Source organism: Lutzomyia longipalpis, chromosome 4 (assembly GCF_024334085.1).
Source record: "Lutzomyia longipalpis isolate SR_M1_2022 chromosome 4, ASM2433408v1".
NCBI lineage: Eukaryota > Metazoa > Arthropoda > Insecta > Diptera > Psychodidae > Lutzomyia > Lutzomyia longipalpis.
This window is the reverse complement of record NC_074710.1, coordinates 19855944-19878500: the sequence shown is the minus strand read 5'-3', so window position 1 is coordinate 19878500 and position 22557 is coordinate 19855944. Positions and strand designations below refer to the sequence as shown.

At 39.0% G+C, this 22557-nt stretch overlaps 6 protein-coding genes across 8 annotated transcripts in view; 3 read left to right on the top strand and 3 right to left on the bottom strand.

Moving 5' to 3' along the window:
- Positions 1-42: 42 nt before the first annotated feature.
- Positions 43-1575, bottom strand: LOC129794730 (zinc finger and BTB domain-containing protein 16-like). 2 transcript variants are annotated; one of them, XM_055835583.1, is made up of 4 exons: positions 1371-1575; positions 1174-1293; positions 387-1091; positions 43-335 (listed from the first exon to the last, which is right to left on the bottom strand). In XM_055835583.1, the coding sequence occupies exons 1-4, from the start codon at positions 1448-1450 to the stop codon at positions 71-73; spliced, it is 1170 nt and encodes a 389-aa protein (XP_055691558.1). In that variant the 5' UTR covers positions 1451-1575; the 3' UTR covers positions 43-70. The 2 variants fall into 2 exon arrangements, with proteins under 2 accessions (XP_055691558.1, XP_055691559.1); XM_055835584.1 differs by having other exon boundaries at positions 401-1091.
- LOC129794691 (uncharacterized) lies at positions 1552-4196 on the top strand. Its single transcript, XM_055835535.1, has 3 exons — positions 1552-2627; positions 2703-3165; positions 3282-4196. The coding sequence occupies exons 1-3, from the start codon at positions 1781-1783 to the stop codon at positions 4150-4152; spliced, it is 2181 nt and encodes a 726-aa protein (XP_055691510.1). The 5' UTR covers positions 1552-1780; the 3' UTR covers positions 4153-4196.
- LOC129794776 (uncharacterized) lies at positions 4186-4611 on the bottom strand. The gene is made up of 2 exons (XM_055835635.1): positions 4408-4611; positions 4186-4314 (listed from the first exon to the last, which is right to left on the bottom strand). Exons 1-2 carry the CDS (start codon positions 4523-4525, stop codon positions 4271-4273), a joined length of 162 nt encoding a protein of 53 aa, XP_055691610.1. The 5' UTR covers positions 4526-4611; the 3' UTR covers positions 4186-4270.
- Positions 4612-4614: 3 nt separating this feature from the next.
- LOC129794760 (YEATS domain-containing protein 4) lies at positions 4615-5613 on the top strand. Its single transcript, XM_055835616.1, has 3 exons — positions 4615-4782; positions 4853-5330; positions 5398-5613. The coding sequence occupies exons 1-3, from the start codon at positions 4726-4728 to the stop codon at positions 5556-5558; spliced, it is 696 nt and encodes a 231-aa protein (XP_055691591.1). The 5' UTR covers positions 4615-4725; the 3' UTR covers positions 5559-5613.
- Positions 5572-9193, bottom strand: LOC129794745 (solute carrier family 25 member 35-like). Its single transcript, XM_055835599.1, has 4 exons — positions 8357-9193; positions 7014-7260; positions 6521-6875; positions 5572-5942 (listed from the first exon to the last, which is right to left on the bottom strand). Exons 2-4 carry the CDS (start codon positions 7250-7252, stop codon positions 5607-5609), a joined length of 930 nt encoding a protein of 309 aa, XP_055691574.1. The 5' UTR covers positions 7253-7260; positions 8357-9193; the 3' UTR covers positions 5572-5606.
- Positions 9194-9549: 356 nt separating this feature from the next.
- LOC129794668 (intermembrane lipid transfer protein Vps13D) overlaps positions 9550-22557 on the top strand; it is a 28023-nt gene continuing 15015 nt past the window's right edge. The window contains exons 1-6 of one of the 2 annotated variants that reach the window (XM_055835475.1): positions 9550-9656; positions 11746-12365; positions 13632-16047; positions 18826-18924; positions 19022-19854; positions 21315-21935. In XM_055835475.1, coding sequence (XP_055691450.1) covers positions 9560-9656; positions 11746-12365; positions 13632-16047; positions 18826-18924; positions 19022-19854; positions 21315-21935 — 4686 coding nt within the window. In that variant the 5' untranslated portion in view covers positions 9550-9559. Of the gene's footprint in view, positions 9657-11745; positions 12366-13631; positions 16048-18789; positions 18925-19021; positions 19855-21314; positions 21936-22557 lie in introns of both variants that reach the window. The other variant, XM_055835473.1, reaches the window with a different exon arrangement.

Below are 22557 nucleotides of genomic sequence, written 5' to 3'. Positions count from 1 at the left end.
GAGGTTACTGGGGGAGTTGACTAGAGCCCCCTGAACAAAATAATTTGAAACGAATTTTATTTCTTCTATTTTAATTCCATTCAGTCTTTATTTCTTCTTCATCTGACACCTCAATCACACTCTCCAGCTGATCCTCTGACTTATTTTTCATGCCTGGAATTGTCTTTTTCTCATTTTGAGCTTCCGGGATTTTTGTTTCCTCAGCCTTTATGATTTTTATTGGGACTGATTGCCAATTGAAGCCCTTTGCTTTCTTTACTTCTTCACTTCCGGATTGGATTTTCCTCATTTTTGTGGAAGAAACTGCAATTGTGATTCCTCCCCTGCAAAATATTCTAAAAAGAAAAATCAGTTTTTTCCAAATAGGAAATCTTCGGCTTGACTACCTTTTGTGAACTACCTCCTTTCTGTGCTCTTCCTCCAAATGCTTCTTTAGCTTTGGGAGATCACTGTGGTGTGTCCTACAGATCGTACACATGACGGGTGAATTTGACAGATCAACTGGCAATCCTCTGTGGCAGCTCTCGACATGATTCAAGAGTTCCTGCCTCGTTGAGCACATCTTTTGGCAGTAGAAGCAATTGGTGTGATCCCGAAGGTGCTTCCTGTAGTCGAATTTAGTCTTAAAATTCCTCAGGCAGTTTATGCATAAAACTCCCTTCTTTTCCTGACTTCCTCCCTTGTTCTTTGACTCCATTACTTTCACTTCCTGGTATGCTGGGGGGATTCTTGTGTACATCTTGGCTGGGAAGTGTGTATGAAGATGGGTTCTGTAGAGTTCTATGATGGGAAACTTCCATAGGCAGTGGGTGCAAATGAAGCCATTTCCTGGCTGATATTCCGTTGAATGTTGCTGCTGGAGATGCTGCATGAAGGCCTCTGTGGCATTGTGGAAGAATCCCCGGGAGCACATCCAGCATGACAAGAGGGGTCCTTGCGCCCTCTCTGGATGCGTCTGCATGTGTTCAAGCAGTGCCTCCCTGCTCTTCAGGGTTTCATTGCAAATTGAGCAGAATTGGATGATTGAAGGGAGTGCTGCTGAAATTCCTGAAGATTCAGGAGCAATCCTTGAAGGCCTTGAAGTCATTGTTCTGAGAAATTTTAATTTTTTTCGTTTCTTTCTTTAATTAAAAGCTCTTCAAAACATTTAAAAATCTCAAAAAGTCAACTTACTTTTTCTTGGATAATAAATCTGGCTTTTCCAGGTCATTTCCCATGGTAGGAGGATCATTTTCCTCAATTTCTGTTATAATAAATTTAACCATTTCACCCGGAAGATTATTTTCTTGTCTCCTGAAAGTAAAGGGTTTTAATTTTGTTACTTTTTTTTTCAGTGAAATTGCAGTCGATTTATTAATTTAATAATTTACTTTATTTCCCCAGGATATATTATTCCTTTATTGACAATTTTTCCATCAGATTTCGCTTCTTTTCCCACTAATTTAGCCATTTTTCTCACAAAGAAAATGTTTTGTGAAAAGATTTTTTGTTTACAAAATAATCTTTCGACGAGTTCATCTCGTCGAAACTTTCAGAGGGGAATTTTCAAAAAATATCCGTTATTTCACAGGATTGGGAGAAGGATATTTTGAGGAGTTTCGCGAAGAGAACCGATGAATTCAACTTCCGGCAGTGGATTGATGAGATTAAGGCAAAACGGGATACACAGAAAATTGTCCAGAAGACAAAGACTCCATCTCCTGCTCCTCATGCCCTCAAGCATCCAATTGGGATTGTCCAGAGAGCTCCACGGGGGAAAATTCCCCACTTGGAGGGTACCATGTATGGGCCATTCCCACGTCCCCTTGCCAGGGATAGTCTAACACAGAGTCATGATAAGTTCTTCATTCCGCACACAATGACAAAGCGTGCTGAAGAGTACTTCCGGAAGAGGAAGGTGCAAAATAGAACATTGCGACGTGCTAGGTTGCTCCACATGAAGACACCCCTTCCACCGGCGAGTGATTGCTCATCGGATGATAGTGTTGAGAATGTGAAGAGCTTAACACTCATTAAGACACCCTATTTTGTCATTCCGACCTTCAGATATGTTCCCAGGAAGAAGAAGGAACGTCTCCGGAATCGTTTTATGAGTCAGAATCAATTGCGACGCATCCGGATGTTACTGTACGATCGTTCACGGATGCAGGTGCCGAAAGTAGCGGAAGTTGAAGTTAAAACCCCGCTGGAGGATGCTGCGGTGGGAGCTGGAGGAGCCATTGGGGGGAAGCATATTGAAAAATTCAAAAGTCTCCGCGTGCCTGATACATCCCGCCGGGCACGCTACAGGAACTTCATCCGGGAGTGCTACTGGGAGAAGTTGAAGGAATTCGAGGAAACGTATGGAAAACCAAAGGACACGATTTCCTTTGAGAACTTTAAGCAATCCACCAGGGTTGCTTCCATGACGAGTAGCTTGCAGAATCGAGATGCTGATGCACCATCAGCTGAAGCAGCTGGACCTGCTGATAAGAAGAAGAAGAAGCCGCGAGTGAGGTATCACATCCCCCAACCTCCACCAGTCTTCAACAGGAAGCGTCATTTGAGGACAACATGCAATGAATCGAGCTTTGGGCCACTCTACCTCGATCCGCATTTCATGGAAAAATTCCGGAAGCCACGTTCTTGTAAGTTTCCCCACCCTGGAGTTCCTCAATCTCTGCATTCTTTGAATTAATTCGTTTTATGGGACTCTCCTGTAGTTACGAGATTCCACAATTTCTACACGAGCACCCTGAGAGATCGTCCGGAAGCACGAGATCGTCTCTATGTGACATCCCGTGCCTTTGAGGAGGAGAAATTTGGCTTCGACAGGAAGTACCTCCATCGCCTTGCCACAGAATGGGATGAGAATTTCATAACAGATCTCCAGCAGAGACCACCAGCGAGGAAATTTTGCGTCAAGAGTGACATCCTGGAGCTCCGGAATGCAACACGGAAGATCTTTTCCATGTACTACACAACGGAGAATATGCTGAATTTGCTGGAGCAGCAAAAAGCCGAAGAGGCGGCCATTGAGGAAGTTGAGAACTTCTCAAATGTCTGCTCAGACTTCCTCACAAACATCAAGAATGATTCGTATGATCGTGTGATCCGGAAAGCTCAGGCACTGAAGCCACTGCAGGAGAAGACAAATGTGCTGAAGCTTCAAGTGGAGGAGTTGAAGTGAGTTCTCAAAGATTTATTTTAGAAGCTTCCTGAACCTTCCGGAGGGCGTTAAATTGGATTTCCGATGCTTCCGGAAGGCGCAGGAAACTTCCAAATAATGTTTTCCTCATCAGGGCTGAACTGGAATTCATCACAGAGTCCGTGCTGGAGGAGGAGCGCAAATGGGATACCCTGATGAAGCTCCAGAACTACTATTACCTCCTCATGGAGCCTGAATGGCGCAAAGTCAACGATTGGATTCATCGCACGGCATCCGGAGAGCTTCATGAGGCCGTTGACATAATTGAGATGTGCTCCGTGATAAATGTGCGCAAGAAGACATCCCCCGGAAGTATCCGGGAGTACTTTGAATGTGAAATCTTCCCAAATATTGAGCGTATGAAGGGTATCCAGCCTGAACCGCAGCTCCTCCGGAATGGCTTGCAAACGCTCAAACAGAAAGTCTTCACATCGCTCAATCAGTACAATAAGACCATGTGGATGTATGAGATCTTCCTGCGTCAGGTGAATGGGCTCAGAGGTGCCTTTGTGCGCTCTGAAACGCAACAGCGGAAGATGATGAAGTTTCAGGGCGCCAAGGAGAACTTCCTCGCCGAAAGGGCATACATACTGAGCTACGAAGTGAAGCAAGTTATGGGGAAGCCTCTAGAGCGGAGCGTCAAGAGCCCCACGGCCACGAGGATTAAGATTAAGGCAATTTGCAATCAACTCTATGATTTTATCGTCCCCCATGGGCGACGATGCCCGCAGATTGATGACCAAATGACACCAAGTGAGAAATTCGCCAAGCTCCATGACTACGTTATGGAACTCCTGCATCAACTGGACCGGATTCCCATTGCTATCCTCCATAAGACGGAGAAGGATATTCGCCGGGAGCAAATGTGCCTCCACAGGGAGGCTCAAAAGGCCGTTGTCAAGCAGAATCGCTTTGAATTGTTGCAAAAACAAATCCGGGGGCACTTTGAGAGCTCCCAGAAGTAATTTTTCCAGCTTTTCCAGCTTTCAGAGCAAAAATTCTTTCTGAGGTATCAAAATATTATTTTTTATGTAAAAAAAATGTACAAAAATCTATGTTATCCCATTGCAGGATACACCAGAATTAACGTTGAATGGCATTACTTAGTTCCCTGAGGACAATTGGTGCTGAAAAGACAGCAAAAATGGAGAAAATTAGAAAAATTCCCATCTCCTGGCCACACAACATAACCTCACATTTTGCACTGCGTGAAACTTTACCTATTCTAATGGCAGCACAGAGTGCCAGGAATGTGACGACATTTTTCTTGACTGCTTCACGGACACGTCTGCGTTCCTCAATGGGATCTGTTTGGGAAATTCCCTTCAATCTGAACATTTTTCACGAGAATTTTCTCTTTTTTTTCCACTGCACTAAGCACCAAAAGTAAATTCAGGGCAGCCAACTGCGAGATAAAAAAAAACACTAGAAAGTTGCCTATCGTGATTGTTTTGGCTTCTCTGTTGTATGTTTTTCTTCCGCTTTTTCTGGATTTTCCGGCAATAAATACATCAAAGTTTGCTTGAAAGAGTATTAAGATGAGTTCCCTGAACATTCCTACGGATTTTGGTCCTGATTCCGGGGGGAGAGTTAAGGTAATTCAGGTGAATTCCATCATTCCGGTCTCTCCATAACCTCACTTTTTTTCTTCTAACCCGGAAAAAGGGGCTAACAATCGTTAAGCCAATTGTCTATGGGAATGTGGCGAGATCCTTTGGGAAGAAACGCGAAGAGGACGGGCATACGCATCAGTGGAATGTCTACGTGAAGCCCTACTTCAATGAGGACATGTCAATCTATGTGAAGAAGATTCATTTCAAATTGCACGAGAGCTACGCGAATCCCTCGAGAATCCTCACAAAACCCCCGTATGAGGTTACGGAAACGGGATGGGGGGAGTTTGAGGTGGTCATTAAGATTTACTTTCACGATCCCACGGAACGCCCCGTGACGCTCTATCACATCCTCAAGCTCTTCCAATCACCCATCGTTGAGGGTGAAGTATCGTCGATTGACAGCAAAAAAGGGCTTGTTTCGGAGTCCTACGAGGAGATTGTCTTCCAGGAACCCACTCAGCTTATGCAGCACTACCTCACGAATGTTCAATCCCTGCCCAATGATAGCTGGAAGCATGATACTGACTGTGAGTTGGCGCTGAATCACCTTCCGGAAGATCTTTCCCAAACATTTTCTTCTTTTTTATTTTACAGTTGAGGAACGAAAACGCAAATCTCTGGACAATATCATTGAGGCCAAGGTGAAGGTTAAATCCGAGATTACCGTGCTGAAGGATAAGCTAAAATTGGCCCGGGAAACAATTGCCAAATTCAAAGCAGAACTAGCCAAAGTTCAGCCCTCAAATTCTCAATGAAACTCCACACAGATTTCCCCCCAAAAATTAAGAAATAATTTATATATTTTACGAATTGATGTCTTTTGTTGCAAATTCATCAATATAGATTCTCTTCCATTTCTTAAATTGCTCCCAAAATGTAAGATTGAGGATTGTATGGGGGGCAGCACGATAGAACATTGGCATGAAGCCCTTATAGAGCCCCCAGAAACCCTCAACGCGGAAAGTTTTTACGAAACAATCGAAAATGTTGCGATACAGCAACCCTCGGCCACGTTCATCGACGCCCTGATTGAAGAGGCGCGTCGAGATGACGTCAAAGGGGGTCATGAAGACCACAAGGAAGAATCCACTAACCACACTGGCCCCCACTGTGGTCAGAAAGTCATTTTTCCGGAAGATCTGTAAGTAAAAAAATTAATAAAAATTCTTTTATTTCATTCTCGAGAGTCAGAAGAAAAAATACAGTGGTGGTCATAAAAATGAAAAGAATAGTACAGTGCTGGTCAAAGAAATTACAATAAGTACTTTGATGACTTTGAGGTTAATATAAATCGATTAATTCTTCAATTAATATTCTTTTTATTATTCTTTATTGAATATTTTTCGAAAAAAAATGACTTTTTTGTTTTAAAATAATAGTTTAGGGATAAAAATGTTTTTTGAGGTTAGCTTCTTTTATCAGGACTTATTCATTTATTTTATAAACATTTATATATTTTTTTTATTAATATTAAGGCTTAAAAATACTTAATATTTGATAATAGTTTCATTATAAATAATTTTAATATATTTTGTACAGTCCTAACCTCAATTTTTCATTGCTAATCTCGGGTTAATTTTCTTTATGAAATTTGTTTTATTAATTTATTGAAATCGCCAGAATAAACAGACTTGACCGATAGATTTTAAACATTTTTAGGTTAACCGATCTAACCTCAAAGTTAGTGATTCAAAGAAAAGAAATCTTTTAGCCTTACCTCGTATCTTTGGCAAAAATCCTTGCATTCAGTGAATGTGGATAGTTGAACGGCTGATCCCATGGCAATCCGGCACACAAGTCCGGATGTTCCACGCCACAATCCCCTTAAGCCGCCATCTTGAAAAATATTTCCAAGTGCTTGAAAAGTACCCCGATGGTTGTGCTGAAAACCCACAGCAGCCTCACCCTTTGACATGGCTTGAATTTGTGTCTTAACCAGATAAAAGGGAGCTGCAGCAGACGCTCCAGCAACACCACAGAGTCCACCGCAGAATATAAGACGAATTGGGACAAGTTGACCATCTTTATTTCGCGTTAAGCCATGTATGCTGAGTGTTTCGAAGAGACCTAGTCTTTGTGAGAGAAGTATTCGTAAATTATTTTAAATTCAAATCAATGTAAAGAATTTTGAGGTTAACCCATAATTTTAGAGGTTAACTGCAAGATTAACCTCAAATTAAACAAAATAATGCGAAAAGCGCTCCTCTCACCTCGTACTATTCATAACAAATTGAAAGGAAAGTGCAGCGGAAAGTCCTTTTTGAAGTGCAAGAATTCCTTCTGTTTTAATGATGGTCCTAGCCGATGACCAAACATTTTTGTAAAGATTTGGACCACTTTTTCGCACACTCAGTTCCCCATGAAGCTGTTGGCGGGTTTTTATCAAGTCAAATGGATTTGTGAAGAGTCCTGCGGAGCATGCAGCAAGCCCTCCAACCACAAAATCCATTGAATAATCTGCAATAAAATGTTTAATTAACTTTTAACAAATCGTTGCTTCTAGAAGCTTTTTTTCTTGAGTATAAAAAAGTTAGTTTGATGGTTGTTTGAAATTCTAGCAGTTTTATAAAAAGGTTTTTAAGAACTGTCATGTTGTTTAGGGACCACTGGACGCATTAAGAACTTAAAAAAAAATGAAAAATTTCTTTGTCTTGATTGGATTTCAAATTAGAGCACTTTTCCTTTAAATTTCTAACTCTAAAAAGTATTGCTTTCTAGTAGATTTCTTTAAAAATTTTCCCATTCTCTTTAAATTACAGCAATTTCATTAAAACATTGTAAAAAAAGCAAATTCTAAAAGTTATTTGTCTTGCGTTAATCTTAGGACCATCAAATTATAGTAGTTCTTTCCATAAGATTTTATAAGATCAAATGATTTGTTGGTCTTCTAAATACGTCCATTAGTTAACGAGGAGCATTTTCTAGCACTTTTTTGTATAAGATTTTAAACAGAAAAACCGTCAATTATCAATCTGAACTTTTTAATTTAGATCGTTTAATTGAGAGTTCTTCCATGTAAAATCCTTTAAGAAAAATCTACTAGAATCTGAAAATGTTCAACATGTTAACCTGTAAAAGCATTAGACAGGATAACGAAATGCTAGAATTTGCTATATTTCCTCATTGCAGTGCAATACATTAAATTTCTAGCAGATTTTCTAGGATGTTGAGAATTCGCTGATCTGCATTAAAAATGAGGTTAAAACTGCTAGAATATATTAGCCAATCAAACGGAATTTCTAGTTCTTCTTCTTCTTTATTTGTATTTTATTTTAAATTAGATTTATGAGATTTATAAACAATTCTGGTCCCCAAAGGGTTAAAAATAAGAAGTAATTAATCTATCTCGTAGGGAAAAATAAAAACTTTATTATCAATAAAACCTAATTCTTAGCATCTTTAAAAAACTTCTCACACAGCAACAATAATTTCTAATGAAACATTATTGCATATTAATGTGTTTGTTTTGTATGTTGCTGACTCATTAGTCGCATAATTCTCAAAATAATCCACCAAATAACAAAGTTATAAATTATTTTTAGAGCTAACTCACTGCACTATTTGGTTGATTTGCTGTTTGATTTATTTTTCTTTATTCCACTTTCACGGTGATCTTGAGAAGGAGAAGATGATGATTTTTCTTATTAGAATTTTATCATTGCACTGACTGGTTGCTAGCTGCTGGAGATTGTAAGATTACAGTGGCGTGGAGAAGGTCATAAAGAGCTTCCTCTTGAAGCGAATTTTTCGATGGATTTAGAACTTTTATTTTAGATGTGATTCTGGTGTAATCCACGAAAGTTTATGAGGTCAGTGGTCAACAGTGACCTTCTCCTGTTTGTAATCAAATGACCCCAAAATCACAACTAATCACCGTGGAGTTACATAAGACATTTTCCTCGTAGCCTTATTCCTCGCACAGAGTTGCCTTCACCACACCTGGATACTTATTTACCCTACGTGATCTTTTTCTCAAATTGTCTTTTGTCACTTCTCTATTGATAAGGTGAATGATAAAGATATTTGTTGCTTTTTTACTTCGCGGAAAGAACTCGCGATTGGCGTGCGATCGTGTCGTGAGAAATTTTCAAACTGGTTATTTATCACGTCTTGAGGCAGCTGGTGTGCCTTATGTCTTGTGGCGATGACGACTTATCAGCAGAGATGACGATTGAGGCATTTGAGGAAGGTCGCGTGCGCGATAAAATTAGAACTTGTTGCATCGTCGCGCACTTAACCTCAAAAAGAATTTTTTGGCGCGCATATGGCGCCAAAATTCCAGCGCAATCACTTCGGGGAACTTCGTTAACCTTTTGCGATCTTCGTGCTGTGTGTATACTTCGGCATGTGTTCGGTAGTCTTCGTGTTTTGAGTGCCCGAACATTGACAGTTTACCCCCTGATGTTTTGACTGCGGTGCGAAAAAAAAGTGAAAATTGCAAAAGAAAAAGTCTGAATTTCACGATAAAATATCAAATATTTCGTGCGTGATTTGTATATAAGTGACGTGTGGACATCTCGTGCGGTGGACTATAGTGAAATTTGGGGAAAACAAAGTGATTTTCCGGGTGTTTTTTGGGCATTTTCTTGTGCCCCATTTGTTACGTAAAAGAGATTCCAATGGGTTAGCGTCACCCCCCTTTTTGTGATTTAATTTTCTCTTTGGACGCAAAAAGATACTCTTTCGCTGCACTTTTTGTGCTGCAAAAAAACGAAGATTACACCCACGAGGGAGCCCCACATGAGAGTGCCAGAAGATGCTGAGGGACCTCATTGCGTGGGTGCTGAACAATTACTTGGGGAAATATGTGGGAAATCTCAATACGGCGCAGCTCACCATCGCCCTCCTTTCAGGTAAATATTGAAGATCTTCCCATCCAGCTGCTGGCATTCAACTCCCCCACAAAATTCCAACAATGAATGCCAATGAGAAGGGTCAAAGTTCACCCGAGAAATCTGCCAAATTGTGCGCAAGTTTCCTCTCGCAAAGGGAAATGAAAACAAACACAGTCTTCCGGAATGGTTCTCATGCCTTCCTGCTGATTCATGCCCCACCGTATGTGGAGGTCTCCTTCACACCAAACTGAGCATTTGTGTCGCGCTGGGAAATCAATCAGACTAAATTGCAAAAATTTAATTTTCCTTCACCAAAGTGATTTAGATTGATTTCTCTACGATTTATTAGGAGAATTCTCCCTCCCTTTTCGTTAACCCTTTCAGGGCTATTTTTCTACACACACACAAATTATATTCCAAATGATTGTAAATGAGAGTCTTCCGCAATTCTTTCATCAATTAAATTCAAACGATTATTGCAATAAAGAATTGCGCAAGAGGCAGATAAATTTTATTTTTATTAAAATGAATTGCTTTGTTGAAATGAAATTGATAATTTCTCATTTGAACAATTGAATGAATTCTCCTTTGCTTTTACAGTGAGTGATAAGAAGGAACAATGCGGTTTTATGATTAGAAAATGTAAAGAATTGGTTTTTGTGACGTAAGAAATTCAGCTTCAATTTGCATATTCAGTAGCAATAACGTAGTAAAAAATAAACAATGGGAATTATGGATCAGTTGGGTTATGTTCGAGTAGTTTATTAAGAATTTTTTTACACACATCGCGTAATAAAATAATTTTCATGTATTTTACATCGGTTCAGTTTTTAAGATTGTTAAGGAACGATGAACAATGATAAAAAACGAAAGTTTTGTTTACAGGTGATGTAGTAAAAACGACGTAAGAAAGTATAATTCATGTAGAAAAACTTAACTCGGCTGAGCATTTACTACAAATTTTTTCTATTAAATGTATTTTGTATTAAGCAGTTTTTTTTGTCTTTGAAATCTTTTTTTTTTATTTACTGCAATAACTTGCTAATTTTCTTAATTATAAACTCTCGCCGTAAGTGATAATCTAAGCCTTGGACTCCAAGAATTCTTTTATTTGTTACTCATCTATCCAATCATCTAAAAATTCCTGCAATAATTATATATTTTTTAACATTATCAGAACATTCTAAAACTATTCTTTGGTTTCTTGTGTTTTACGAAACAGGCGAAATCAGCTTTGATTTGAGTTCTGCTGGGTTTGTTCTTGGCGTTCTTGGTTTTAGTGTTTTGTAGGACTATTTTCAAGTATTCTCGTTTTACTGTTTTTTATTTTCTGCGGGAAATTAGGGAAATCTTCTGGTTTCTCATGTTCTGCGAAACCAGTTTCGGAGTTCTTATGTCCTTGGGATTTTTTTCTTCGCATTGAATTCATTTGTCAAAAAAGATTATTCATAATGAAAATATCATTCATTTGCCAGCTGGGTAATTGTCAAAAATTAATTACATGACAGCGTAAAAAAATTGTATGCGCGTAAAAAAAGAAATTGTAATGAATGAGGCGTCTCAAAGGGTTGAAATGTGTTAAACTTAGGTTTTTTTTCAATAGATCTTTTACTCAATTTTAATTGAACAATCAAATTAATAATTTAATATTATTTAAAAGTAAAATACAGTGGGACCCCAGTACAACGACCACTCGGATGTACTCTTCACACTCATTATTTTCAATGCGCGAGAGTAGTATAACCAAGTGGTCGTTGTACTGGGGTCCCACTGTATCGTTTGTTAAGAATTCTATGATTTTTGAACTTTTGTAGCTTTCTTATGATATAATTTCTAATGAAAAAAAATCACAAAATTCCTTTTAAAAATAAGAGAAATCATGTCAAGAAATGAATAAAAATTATCCTTTTAAAAAGTATAAAATTCTTTTGAAATTATATCATCTCTCTATGACCAAATTCCCATAAAATTCTTCAATTTATAAAAAGTATCTTTTAACCTTAAGAAATCAATTAAAAAGAATTGTTTTGATGACTTCATACTTTTATTTTGGGTGTCTCCAACGCATGAATTAGCACCTTTCGTTTTTCTTCCTCCTCCACAATAGGTGAGGTTGAACTGGAGAATCTCCCCCTACGTCGAGATGCTCTACGAAATTTGGGGCTACCACTGCAGGCACTCAGTGGTTCGGTGGGGAAGATAAAGCTCCAGGTACCGGTGCGGCAATTCTGGACGGCGCCGTGGTGTATTTATATTGAGAAGGTGAATGTTGTGGTGGGGCCGGTGAATTTGGATGAGTGGGATGCCGAAGCGGAGGAACAGGCGGATTTGGACTTCAAAGTGGCCCGTTTGGATCGTTTGGAGGCCAAATGGCGAGCCGCGCGGGAGGCCTCAATAGAGGGTGGCTACTATGCGTCATCATACAGTGGCTGGATGAACTTTGGGACGTCCCTCGTGACGAATATTGTGGAGAATTTGCAGCTGAAGATTAGTGATGTTCACATTAGGTACGAAGACTCCATCACAGTGCCCAATCAGCGTTTTGCCTGTGGGGTCACAGTTGAATGGCTTTCAGCACAGAGTTGTGACTCAAATTGGCGTCCAGGGATTGCAAGTGGGCAAAGTGTGGCGAGTTTTAAGCTCGTGGAATTGCAATCGCTCTCCCTCTACTGGGATTTGTTGGATAATCACGAAAGCTTCGGGGAGGTGCCTTCTAGTGAATTGGCGGTAAGTTTAGTTAGAAGAATAAGTAAAATTAGTTGGTGTTGCACAACGTAGAAGTTTGTTTCTTGAGTTTAACAGGCAATTGTGTCTGATAGGTTTCTGTTCTACAGGCTTGAATTTTACAGTCTTGTTGCTTCTTACATGCTAAAGTTTTTACAGGCCTGCTTCTTACAGACTTGGATTTTATAGGCTTGTTCTTTTCAGGCCTGCGACGCACAGAATTGCGGCGTTCTGACCTGCGGCTTACAAGCCTCCTTTTTATAGGCCTGCTTTTCACAGACCTGTTTCTTACAAGCCTGCCTCTTACCGGCCTGATTTTTACAAGCCTGCCTCTTAACAGATCTGCTTCTTACAGGCTTGCTCTTAACAGGTCAGCTTCTCACAGGCCTGATCCTTACAAGCTTGTTCTTTTCAGGCCTGCTTCTTACAGACTTGGATTTTATAGGCTTGTTCTTTTCAGGTCTGCGGCGCACAGAATTGCGGCGCAAAGGCCTGCAGCTTACAGACATCGTTTTTATAGCCTTGTTTCTCACAGAACTGTTTCTTAGAGGTCTGTTTCTTCAGGCTTGTTTCTCACAGGCTTGAGTTTTACAGACTTGTTTCTTACAAGCCTGCCTCTTACAGATCTGCTTCTTATAGGCTTGCTCTTAACAGGCCAACTTCTTACCGGTCATATATACCGTATGTATGACACTAACCTTCAATGAGTATGGTAGAAAGAAATGATTAACTTATTGCCTCTAACTCTGCCCAACTATCTCCACAATCCCTCAGATACTTCCGTGAATCTCGTACCTTCAATATATCGTGGAAATAAAGAATGAATTAATTGCGTCCAGCCGGCCTGCTTCTTACCGGCCTGCTTCTCACAGACCTGTTTCTTATAGGCTTGAGTTTTACAGTATTCTTTTTTAGAGGCTTGTTTTTTACAAGTTTCCTTCTTACAGGCTTGCTGCTTAAAGACGTGCTTCTTACAGGCCTGCTTTTCATATGCCTGTTTCTTACCGGCCTACTTCCTATAGCCCTGCTTCTCACAGACATGCTTCATACAGGCCTGTCTTTTACAAGTTCCCTTTTTACAGACTTGCTTTTCACGTTCCTTCCTACAGGTTTAAATTTTACGGCCTTTTGTTCTAGAGTCTTGCGTTATAGGCTAGATGGAATACTAACCAATAAGATAAATAGCCAGGCTTTATTTTATTCATTACCTTACAGAAATTAGGAAGATTCCTAACGAAAAATTTCTGATTTTTCCCTCATATCCAAAAGGCTGCAATGGAGAAGATGAAATTTTCCCATCAGTACATTGTCAGCCCAGTGAGTGCTCAGGCAAAGTTAAAGCGTGATCGCAGTGAGAATCCCCTGCGGACTCGTAGCCGTCCACGTTTGGTGTGTGATCTGGTGCTGGAGGAAGTTTCGTTGTCGCTGACTGATTGGCAGTACAATCAAATGGTGGAGTGTGTACGTGGGTTGGATGACATTGCCAAGTACAGGCGCTTCCACCTTTTACGCCCAACGCATCCCATTCACGAGGGTGCCCGCAATTGGTGGCTGTATGCAGCCCGTTGTCATGGCTTCCTCAAGGCAACGGGATGCTTTGTTCCTGGGCACGTGAGGGACAATGTACGCTACTTGGGGATATATTCGCGTTTAATTAGGAATCCGAATGAAGTGTTGAGTGCTGAGGAGAAGGAGCATAAGGATTGTGTTGAGCGTATGCGGGAGTATGAGGAATTGAAGAATCTCCGGGAGATTTGTATGGAGGAAGTTCCGTGTGCTGAAGTGAAGGCGGGCAAGGAGGGTAATCAGGGGAGGAGTATGTTGCATTTTTGGTTCCCACAGTGGCTTGGATGGTATAGCAATGGTGCCACGGAGGCAGCAGCAGCAGCAGCAGCGAAGGCTCCTGATCAGGCAGATGCCGCTGCGGGGCAAACGGCAAAGGATCAACTTGAGGATGAAATTCTCAATGGGCTGTCAACGGGTGTGGATACAAATAGTGTCCTCAAGAGGGATGCTGTCTTTGGGAAGTTTGATTTTACCCTCAAAAAGGGAACTTTGGACATTTGTAGTGGGGCGCCAGGGGGCGAAAGTCGTCCAATGGTGCAGTTTTTCTTTGAGAATTTGATTCTTTTCGTTGAATCACGCCCAAGGTCGGCATCACACCTTGTTGGGTTGTCCCTGGGCTCGGTACTCCTGAAGGATTGCCTAACGCCAAATACGGAATTCCCGGATGTGATAAGACCGCAGCAGAAGGAGGAAGGAAGTGTTAAGGGGCGTCAACAGGTGCAAAAACGAACACTTTCGAATATTTTTACATCAACCCCACAACAACAGAGCCCTGCGGTGAGTCCCAGTGAACCCCTGTTTGTCCTTCACTACGAACGGAAGCCCCTTAGCTACTCAGCTGACTACAGACTCTTCGTTAAGTCCCAATCACTTGATATTGTCTACAATACGGGTGTTGTGAAGTGGATTGTGGACTTTGTGGTGAAACCACATCAAATGCTGGGGGCACGGAGGAAGTTGGAGGCAATGAAGAATCGAACAAAGAAGGAGATTATCAGGAATTGGGAGAATATCCTCGAGGGGGATTTGAAGAAGAGGAAAACGTGGATTTTTGAAATTGACATTTCAGCTCCGCAAATTATTGTTGTGGAGAATTTCAGCAATAAAAATGGGACGATTGTTGTGGTGGATTTTGGGCGTCTTCAGCTGACAAATCGCCCGAGTCAACCGGTTAGGGCGCAATCAATTGCCGAGAGTGCTGGGCATCGTGATAGTGAGGATGAGGATGCTTTCATGACGCCATGTTCGACACCTCCGGGCTCCCAGGCGAGTACTTCGGACAGCCCAACGCTCATTTCGGCCCTTGGAGACGTTCCGGAGAGTACAACGGCGTCTCCATTGGATGTGGGAGAAGAGCTCCAGGCCCGCATCTACGATCGCTACAACATTGACTTTACAGACTTGCAGGTTTTGGTGTGCAAATGCAGCGATGGATGGGCCTATGCCAGTGGCAAGGGGACGTCCAACCTGCACGTTCTCGATCGCTTCAGTATTTCCCTGCAGCTTGAACGGCGTGTTGTCTACACGGCGGATCCTCAATATCCCAGCTTGAAGCTTTCCGGGAGTCTCCCAAAGCTCGTTGTTCATGCAAATGAAGCCAAGATTATTGCCCTGCGAAACATGATGAGTATAGTGAGTGGCGAAGCAGGAGCATCCCCAACAGTAACACCCACAGAACCCACAACAAACATCTTTCCGGAAGAATCAATTTCCGATGCATCAACAGATGAGGAGGATAGTCAGCGGGAAGCAACAAAACTCATCGTCCTGCAATTTGCAATTGATCAAATGGTGCTGGAGGTTCAATCGCACGGACGTGGCATTGCTGAGCTGCAGGTCACCGGTGTCAAGGCGGGCTTCAGCCGGAGGGCGGCGGAAACGAATATAACACTCTCAGTGCATGGGCTGCTCCTTGTGGATGCCATTCAGTCGTTTGGACCGGATTTTGAGCTTCTCATTGCGAGTCATCGACACGTGGGCATTGATAGTGTGTCAGGGAGTCTCAAACAGAGTGAACCGTGCTCCCCAATGTCTCCCGGATCACCGGATCCAACGCAAAATCCCGGAAGACCAACGAGTCCTCATACAATCTCCAAAGCACTCAGCTCATTGCAAAGAGGTGAGTTTGTTTATTGAAAATTTATTTAAAATTGTGTTGAAATTGAGGGAAATTAGACAATTGGGGATAAATTGAGACAAAATTGCTTTGAAACTGAGGAACAATTGGGGATAAATTGAGTTAAAATTGCTTTAAAATTGAGTTAAAATTGCTTTGAAATTGAGTAACAATTGTGGGTAAATTGAGATAAAATTGCTTTGAAATTGAGTTAAAATTGCTTTGAAATTGAATGAACAATGAGTTAAAATTGAGCGGAAATTATTGAATTAAAATTGCTTGGAAAATGAGTTAAAAATGAGTTAGAATACATTTAAAATTGAGCGGAAATAATTGAATAAAAATTGCTTTGAAATTGAGTTAAAAAATTCTTTGGAATTTAATTTAAATTCAGTTAAAATTAACTTGATATTGAGTTAAAAATCAACTGTTCAAGAATTTGATTTAGAATAGTTTTAAAATTGAGTTAAAAATTAGTTGGAACTTAAGTTCTTCTTCTTCTTCATTTAAAATTTTTACGGCTGTTGGATTTCTTCCGGATCCATATAGCCAAATGGAACTTAAGTTACAACTGCCTTGAAATTGAATGAAAAATGATTTAAAATTGCCTTAGAATTTAGTTAAAAATTGATTTGAAACTGTATTAAAATTCAGTTAAAATTGTCTTGAAATTGAATTTAATGTAAACTTTTTATTTGACTTTAATTTAAAAATTGATTAGAAATTGATCAAAAATTGCTTTTAAATTGAGTTAAAAATGATTAAAAACTGCATTAGAATTCAGTTAAAACTTATAAGAAAATACGTTAAAATTCTGTTTATATTGAGTTCAAATTCAATTAAAATATTTTTTTCATTTAATTTAAAATAGATTGAATTTCTTTTAAAATCAACTTTCAATTGATTTTTAATTAAATTTTAATTGTTTGAAAAAATAGATGAAATCACTTAATAATTTAGTTTGAGTTAAAATTGATTCAAATATTATTTAAAATTGTGTTTAGTTTAAACTAAAAATGATTCAAAATTGAGTTGAAATAAAATTTAAATTTATTTTCAGCTCTGTTTTGTTTTAATTTCAATTAAATTTCAGCTCAATCTTAGTCCAATTTTCGTTCAATTTCAATTCAGTTTAACCTCATTTTGGATTAAATTTCAAGTGAATGTTGATTCAATTTGAATGAATATGAATGAATGAATATGGTTTATTATTTATGCAAGAGATATAGTGATCTATAGTATCAATTACTATAATGATCAATTTTGATTCAATTTTTAATCAATTTGTTTCAATTTCAATTCAGTTTCAAATCAATTTTAACTCAATTTTAATTCAATCTCGACTCAATTTCGACTCAATTTTTAATCAATTTTAATTCAATTGCTAATTAGTTCCAAATCAATTTGAACTCAATTTTCATTCAATTATCACTCAATATTTAGTCAAAAAATTGCATTGAATATATTTTATTTAAAAAGGATGTCATGCACAATACAAGGGCGAAGTACCTAATTGAAGGAAACGCAGAAAACAATTTTAACCCACCCAGTCTTGTAGGGAATCAAAAAAGGATAACGAATCGCCAAAAACATTCACCTTTTTCCACTGGGGTCACAGAGAAAAAAGACAATAAAGTTTTGTAAAAATTCAAAAAAATTGGCCGCCATTCGCCATTTTGTTCATTTCAATGCATGAATCATATGTTTCAATGCTTCGTCATGAGCTTGTCGATGACAGTTTGACATTTCATTTATTTTTTTTTGGAGAAAATAAAAAATTGCGTATTTTTTAGTTTAATTATCGTGGTAAATGTGTTTTACGTGTTGATTGAGTGATTTTTATATCTGAATACCTGAAGGATGAATTCCCTCACAGCTTGTGACCGTTTGAGCGAGCACATCATTGGTCGTGGAAAAGGTATTGGGAAAGGTGGTGCCAAGATACATCGAAAGGTTTTGCGTGACATCATCCAGGGAATCACAAAACCAGCAATCCATCGTCTTGTCCGTCGTGGTGGTGTGAAACGCAAAGGATTCCAGCGCAGAGGATCTCTCAATTCGTGAAAAAGTCATCTTCAAGACGATCCACGACCATTGTTTTTTGGATTGCTTTGTTTTGTAACGAGAGATGTGCTCGCTGAGACGGTCACAAGCTGTGCGGGAATTCATCCTTCAGGTATTCAGATGTATAAATCACTCTTGAACAACACGTAAAACACATTTACCACGATAATTAAACTAAAAAATACGCAATTTTTTTATTTTCTCCCAAAAAAAAATAAATGAAATGTCAAACTGTCATCGACAAGCTCATGACGAAGCATTGAAACATATGATTCATGCATTGAAATGAACAAAATGGCGAATGGCGGCTAATTTTTTTGAATTTTTACAAAACTTTATTGCCTTTTTTCGTTGTGACCCCAGTGGAAAATGGTGAATATTTTTGGCGATTCTTTATCCTTTTTTGATTCCCTACAAGACTGGGTGGGTTAAAATTGTTTTCTGCGTTTCCTTCAATTAGGTACTTCGCCCTTGTATTGTGCATGACATCCTTTTCCTTATTTATTAAATTTTTAATTTTTGTTTAAATATTCTTTTCCAATTAATTATTATTTATATTTCTTTTTTTATGTTTATTTCTCTGCATGTTACTTTTTTTTTTAATTAGTTTTTTTATTTTTCTCTTTCTTTTGTGTTATGTTCCATTTTCATAACGAAAAATAAAAATCAAAAAAAAATCAGCCAATTCATATGTTTGGTCTACAACCGACGATCTAGATGCCCTCATTGTCGTGGATATTCTCTTTGTGAATTCCGCTGATGACACAGAACAGCTTCAGATTGCAAATATTCAATTCAACAATCTCGACATAATCGGTGAGAATTTTTTGCTTTTTTCCGGGAAATTTTCCGGAAAGGGATGAATTTTCAGGGAATTTATTTTCTGCTTTATTTCTTTCTTTGCATTTTGTAGCCAATCAAGAGACAATTGTTGAGCTGATTGGTTTCTTTAAGGGCGTAATGCCGAAGAGTCCATCCAGTGCAGCAGCCACATCGGCTGATCCGGTTGTTCCGTGTAGTAGTACGACGGAGAATGTGTCCAAAGAGGAAGCTGCAGCGACGGATGTGCGAAGTACGAGGACGGAAATAACATTTGACTTTCACAGGTTGAATGTTTTGGTGCTGCGTGCTCTGTTGCGGGACACCTACATGGTTGGCCGGAAGGTGGGAACGTTCACAATGAGTGAGGCACGAATTCATGCAACTCTGGGGAAGACGGTGACCGTTGAGGGATCCCTGGGTGGTCTGCAGGTGCTCGATCTCACGCCGGAGGGGATAAATCACCAACGGATCCTCTCTGTGGGCAAAGATCCCCTCACAGAGGGTTCAACGATCCAAAAGGATCTTCTCAGTTCACTCACGGAGGAAGTCTATGGGAGGGGTGAGAAGTCGGCCGGGGAGGAGGAACGGGGTGCACAGGGGGTTGATCAGGCGCTCTCATTTGTTGTATTCCGGGGTGAGAATGCGGGTGTGGAGATTAAAATTCGCATGGCATCCGTGTGGTATACGCACTGTGCGAGATTCATGCAGGAGCTCAGTTGGTGCGCCACGGAATTCAAGCATTACCTCAAGAATCTCGCGAGGAGTATCCGGGAGAAGGCAACGGACATGGCATTGGGATTTGTTCAGCAAATTGATCAGGGTGAAAAATCCCTCAAGGCCAGCAAAGATAAAGTTGACATTAAACTCGATGTTGTTCTCGATACACCCGTTCTCGTTGTCCCCAGATCCAGCTGCAGTCCACAGGTAAGAAGTTAAGGGAGTTTGAAGGTCATTTGTGGGTGTTTGTTCAGGTTTTTGTTCCCTTCTTGATAAGTTTTGGAAGCAAGATGAACGTTTTGATGATTTACTGAACTGAACAGTTAAGTTTTTGGAGCTGAGAGTAATTTTGAAGACTTACTGCGCAAGAAAGTGATCAGTTTTTAACGTTTTCTGTTTAATTTTTAAAGCAGTTTTAAAGCAGTACTGAAAACCGGTTAAAAAGTAAAATATTCAAACTGATCTAGTTTGGAAGTTAACTGATTACTAGAAGACTTTGCTTTGGTTAACTGCTAGAATTTTAGAGGAGCCTACGTAAAAGATATTTCGCCGTGAATTACTGCAATTTTAAATAAAATTGTTAGATTTAAAAAAAATTATTCCTATTGAAATTTCATGATTTTTATTTAGATTTAAGGTTAACTGCTAGAATTCTGATGGAACTTGCTGTAAGAATTTCTAATTCTCTTTTAGATTTTTTTTAAACTTTTAAGTTAACTGCTAGAATTTTAAAGGAACTTGCTGTAAGAAGTTCTAATTTTGAGGTTTATTGCTAGAATTTTCAAAGAACTTGCATTAAGAATTTTTAACTTTTAGGATAACTTCTAGAATTTATAGGAAACATTCTACAGGAATTTCTATTCTATTGGCAAACTGCTAGAATTTCAAAGAAACTTGCTGTAAGACTTTCTAATTTTTAGGTTGACTTCTAGAATTGTAATGAAACTTTCTATATAAATTTCTAATTTTTTGATTAACTGCTAGAATTTTAAAGGAGCTTGCAGTAAGAATTTTGAAGCGAACTGCTACAGTTTTAAAGGAAGTCACTGTAAGAATTTCATTTTTCCGGTTAACTGCTAGAATTTTAAAGGAACTTGCTGCAACAATTTCTAATTTTGAGGTTAACTGCAAAAATTTTAAAGAAACGCAGTAAGAATATCTAATTTTGAGGTTTACTGCTAGAATATCGAGTCTATTTGAGCTATATTTTTGCTAGAATGTGATACCTAACAGTTATTAGAATATTGAATTAAAAGTAAGAATTTTGATGTCCTGAGCTTAACTTTTAAACTTAACTCTTTGGGAATCAGGAAGCTTTAACATATCGAAGACTATCAAATTCTAGCAGTTCTTTTCCTATAGAGTTTTACTTGGATGAACTGGCACTTGAATGCCTTTAGGCGTCTAGTGATCTATAGAGAAATAAGGTGTCTAACCTTCAGTTATTCAATGCAAAATTGCTAGAATTTGCTGTTCTTAAGCTAATATTGTCGCTAGACATTTTTAGGGGCCGTCAAATTCTAGTAGTTTTTTTCTTGCACTGTTTTACATGGACGAACTCTCAAAACCTTAAGGTGTTCAGTAGTCATCAAAGTCGTATTTTTCCATTAAATTCTTCCCTTATTAACTCAAATCAAAATTTAATATTTTCTCTTAAATATTTGCAGGTTTTTGTAGCTCATTTGGGTAAAATTTCCGTAAACAATCAAAGGAATTCCTCTCCAGCTACAGATTTTGCTGATGTACGACGTCGTGTAAGCGACGTGCCGTATTTGCGTAAGAACGACAGCACAATCTTCACGATAAGTGAGGAAATTGATGAGGCTGAACAATTTAATTTTGATGAAAATACCTTTCAAATGGATGACATTGACGGCGAGGTGGAGGCAAGACGCAAACCTTCAACCCACGCAGAGGCTTGCTTTGGTGGTGGTGAAGAGTCTCCTCCCATGGATGGTCGTAGCACGTATGTGATTGATATTCGGAATATGAATTTATTCTCATTGGATACGAATAATCGGAAGAAGGCTCTCTGCATGAATCGAGCTCTGCCGCGTGCAGAGGAATTTTATTCGTGTCAAACGGACGGTGTAGCCATTCTGCACGATACGGCAATACGGTTGGACATCACAAAAGTCACGGAGAGTTGGACGGAGAGGACGCTAAAGGGGCAAATGGATCATTTTGATACACTGGCCATCAATGGGAGTGTTGTGAAGCCGCTACATTTATCCCTGACACGGCATCAGTATGAGCAACTTCTTGAGACATTCGACAATATTTTTAAGGTAGGTTTGTGTCCATGCTAGTGGATTTAAAAAAAAATACGTCGAAATCCAAGACACTTTCTGGGAGTCGAAAGCTTTGGGAAAATTGCTATTTTTTTGTTTTAATGTGAAGATCCAATGAATGAGGATTCTTAAGGGTTTCCTGTTGGAATTGAGTTACTTTCCAAGTTAATGGGATTTTTTATTAGTTCTATATTGTTGTTTAAAAAAAAACTAGTCGAAAGGCAAAATCAACTCGTCTAATACAGCCAAGACACCAATCTATCAATTCAATTAGATTGATTTTTTTGCAATTTTTTATATATTGGAATAAAGAAAATTAGACGAAAAAGACACAACTAACTCGTCTAAAATTCTTTGAGAATTTTTAGTTTGAATTTCAATAGTTTCAGATGAATGGAATTTTTAATTTGAATACATGGAACAAAAACTGGTCGAAAAACTTTATAAACTCGTCTAAAATACCAAAGGCTTGAATTTATCCATTTTACGAGTTTTTGATCAGTTTTCTTTAATACATATTTTGGTAAAAAATAGTAAAGGGCATAAATATTAACTCGTCTAATATATCAACTATAGCAAAGACAACAAATATCATTTCTAATTAATAGATTTTTAATCT

Coding starts and splice junctions, on each gene's coding strand:
- LOC129794730 (XM_055835583.1), bottom strand. CDS start 1,450: ATGGCTAAATTAGTGGGAAAAGAAGCGAAATCTGATGGAAAAATTGTC. Junction 1,294..1,370: donor ATATATCCTGGGGAAATAAA/GTAAATTATTAA, acceptor CTTTACTTTCAG/GAGACAAGAAAATAATCTTC. Junction 1,092..1,173: donor GATTTATTATCCAAGAAAAA/GTAAGTTGACTT, acceptor AAAATTTCTCAG/AACAATGACTTCAAGGCCTT.
- LOC129794760 (XM_055835616.1), top strand. CDS start 4,726: ATGAGTTCCCTGAACATTCCTACGGATTTTGGTCCTGATTCCGGGGGG. Junction 4,783..4,852: donor ATTCCGGGGGGAGAGTTAAG/GTAATTCAGGTG, acceptor ACCCGGAAAAAG/GGGCTAACAATCGTTAAGCC. Junction 5,331..5,397: donor CTGGAAGCATGATACTGACT/GTGAGTTGGCGC, acceptor TTTATTTTACAG/TTGAGGAACGAAAACGCAAA.
- LOC129794691 (XM_055835535.1), top strand. CDS start 1,781: ATGTATGGGCCATTCCCACGTCCCCTTGCCAGGGATAGTCTAACACAG. Junction 2,628..2,702: donor ATTCCGGAAGCCACGTTCTT/GTAAGTTTCCCC, acceptor ACTCTCCTGTAG/TTACGAGATTCCACAATTTC. Junction 3,166..3,281: donor CTTCAAGTGGAGGAGTTGAA/GTGAGTTCTCAA, acceptor TTTCCTCATCAG/GGCTGAACTGGAATTCATCA.
- LOC129794776 (XM_055835635.1), bottom strand. CDS start 4,525: ATGTTCAGATTGAAGGGAATTTCCCAAACAGATCCCATTGAGGAACGC. Junction 4,315..4,407: donor CTGTGCTGCCATTAGAATAG/GTAAAGTTTCAC, acceptor CTGTCTTTTCAG/CACCAATTGTCCTCAGGGAA.
- LOC129794745 (XM_055835599.1), bottom strand. CDS start 7,252: ATGGATTTTGTGGTTGGAGGGCTTGCTGCATGCTCCGCAGGACTCTTC. Junction 6,876..7,013: donor TTTGTTATGAATAGTACGAG/GTGAGAGGAGCG, acceptor TCTCTCACAAAG/ACTAGGTCTCTTCGAAACAC. Junction 5,943..6,520: donor ATTTTTGCCAAAGATACGAG/GTAAGGCTAAAA, acceptor TTTTACTTACAG/ATCTTCCGGAAAAATGACTT.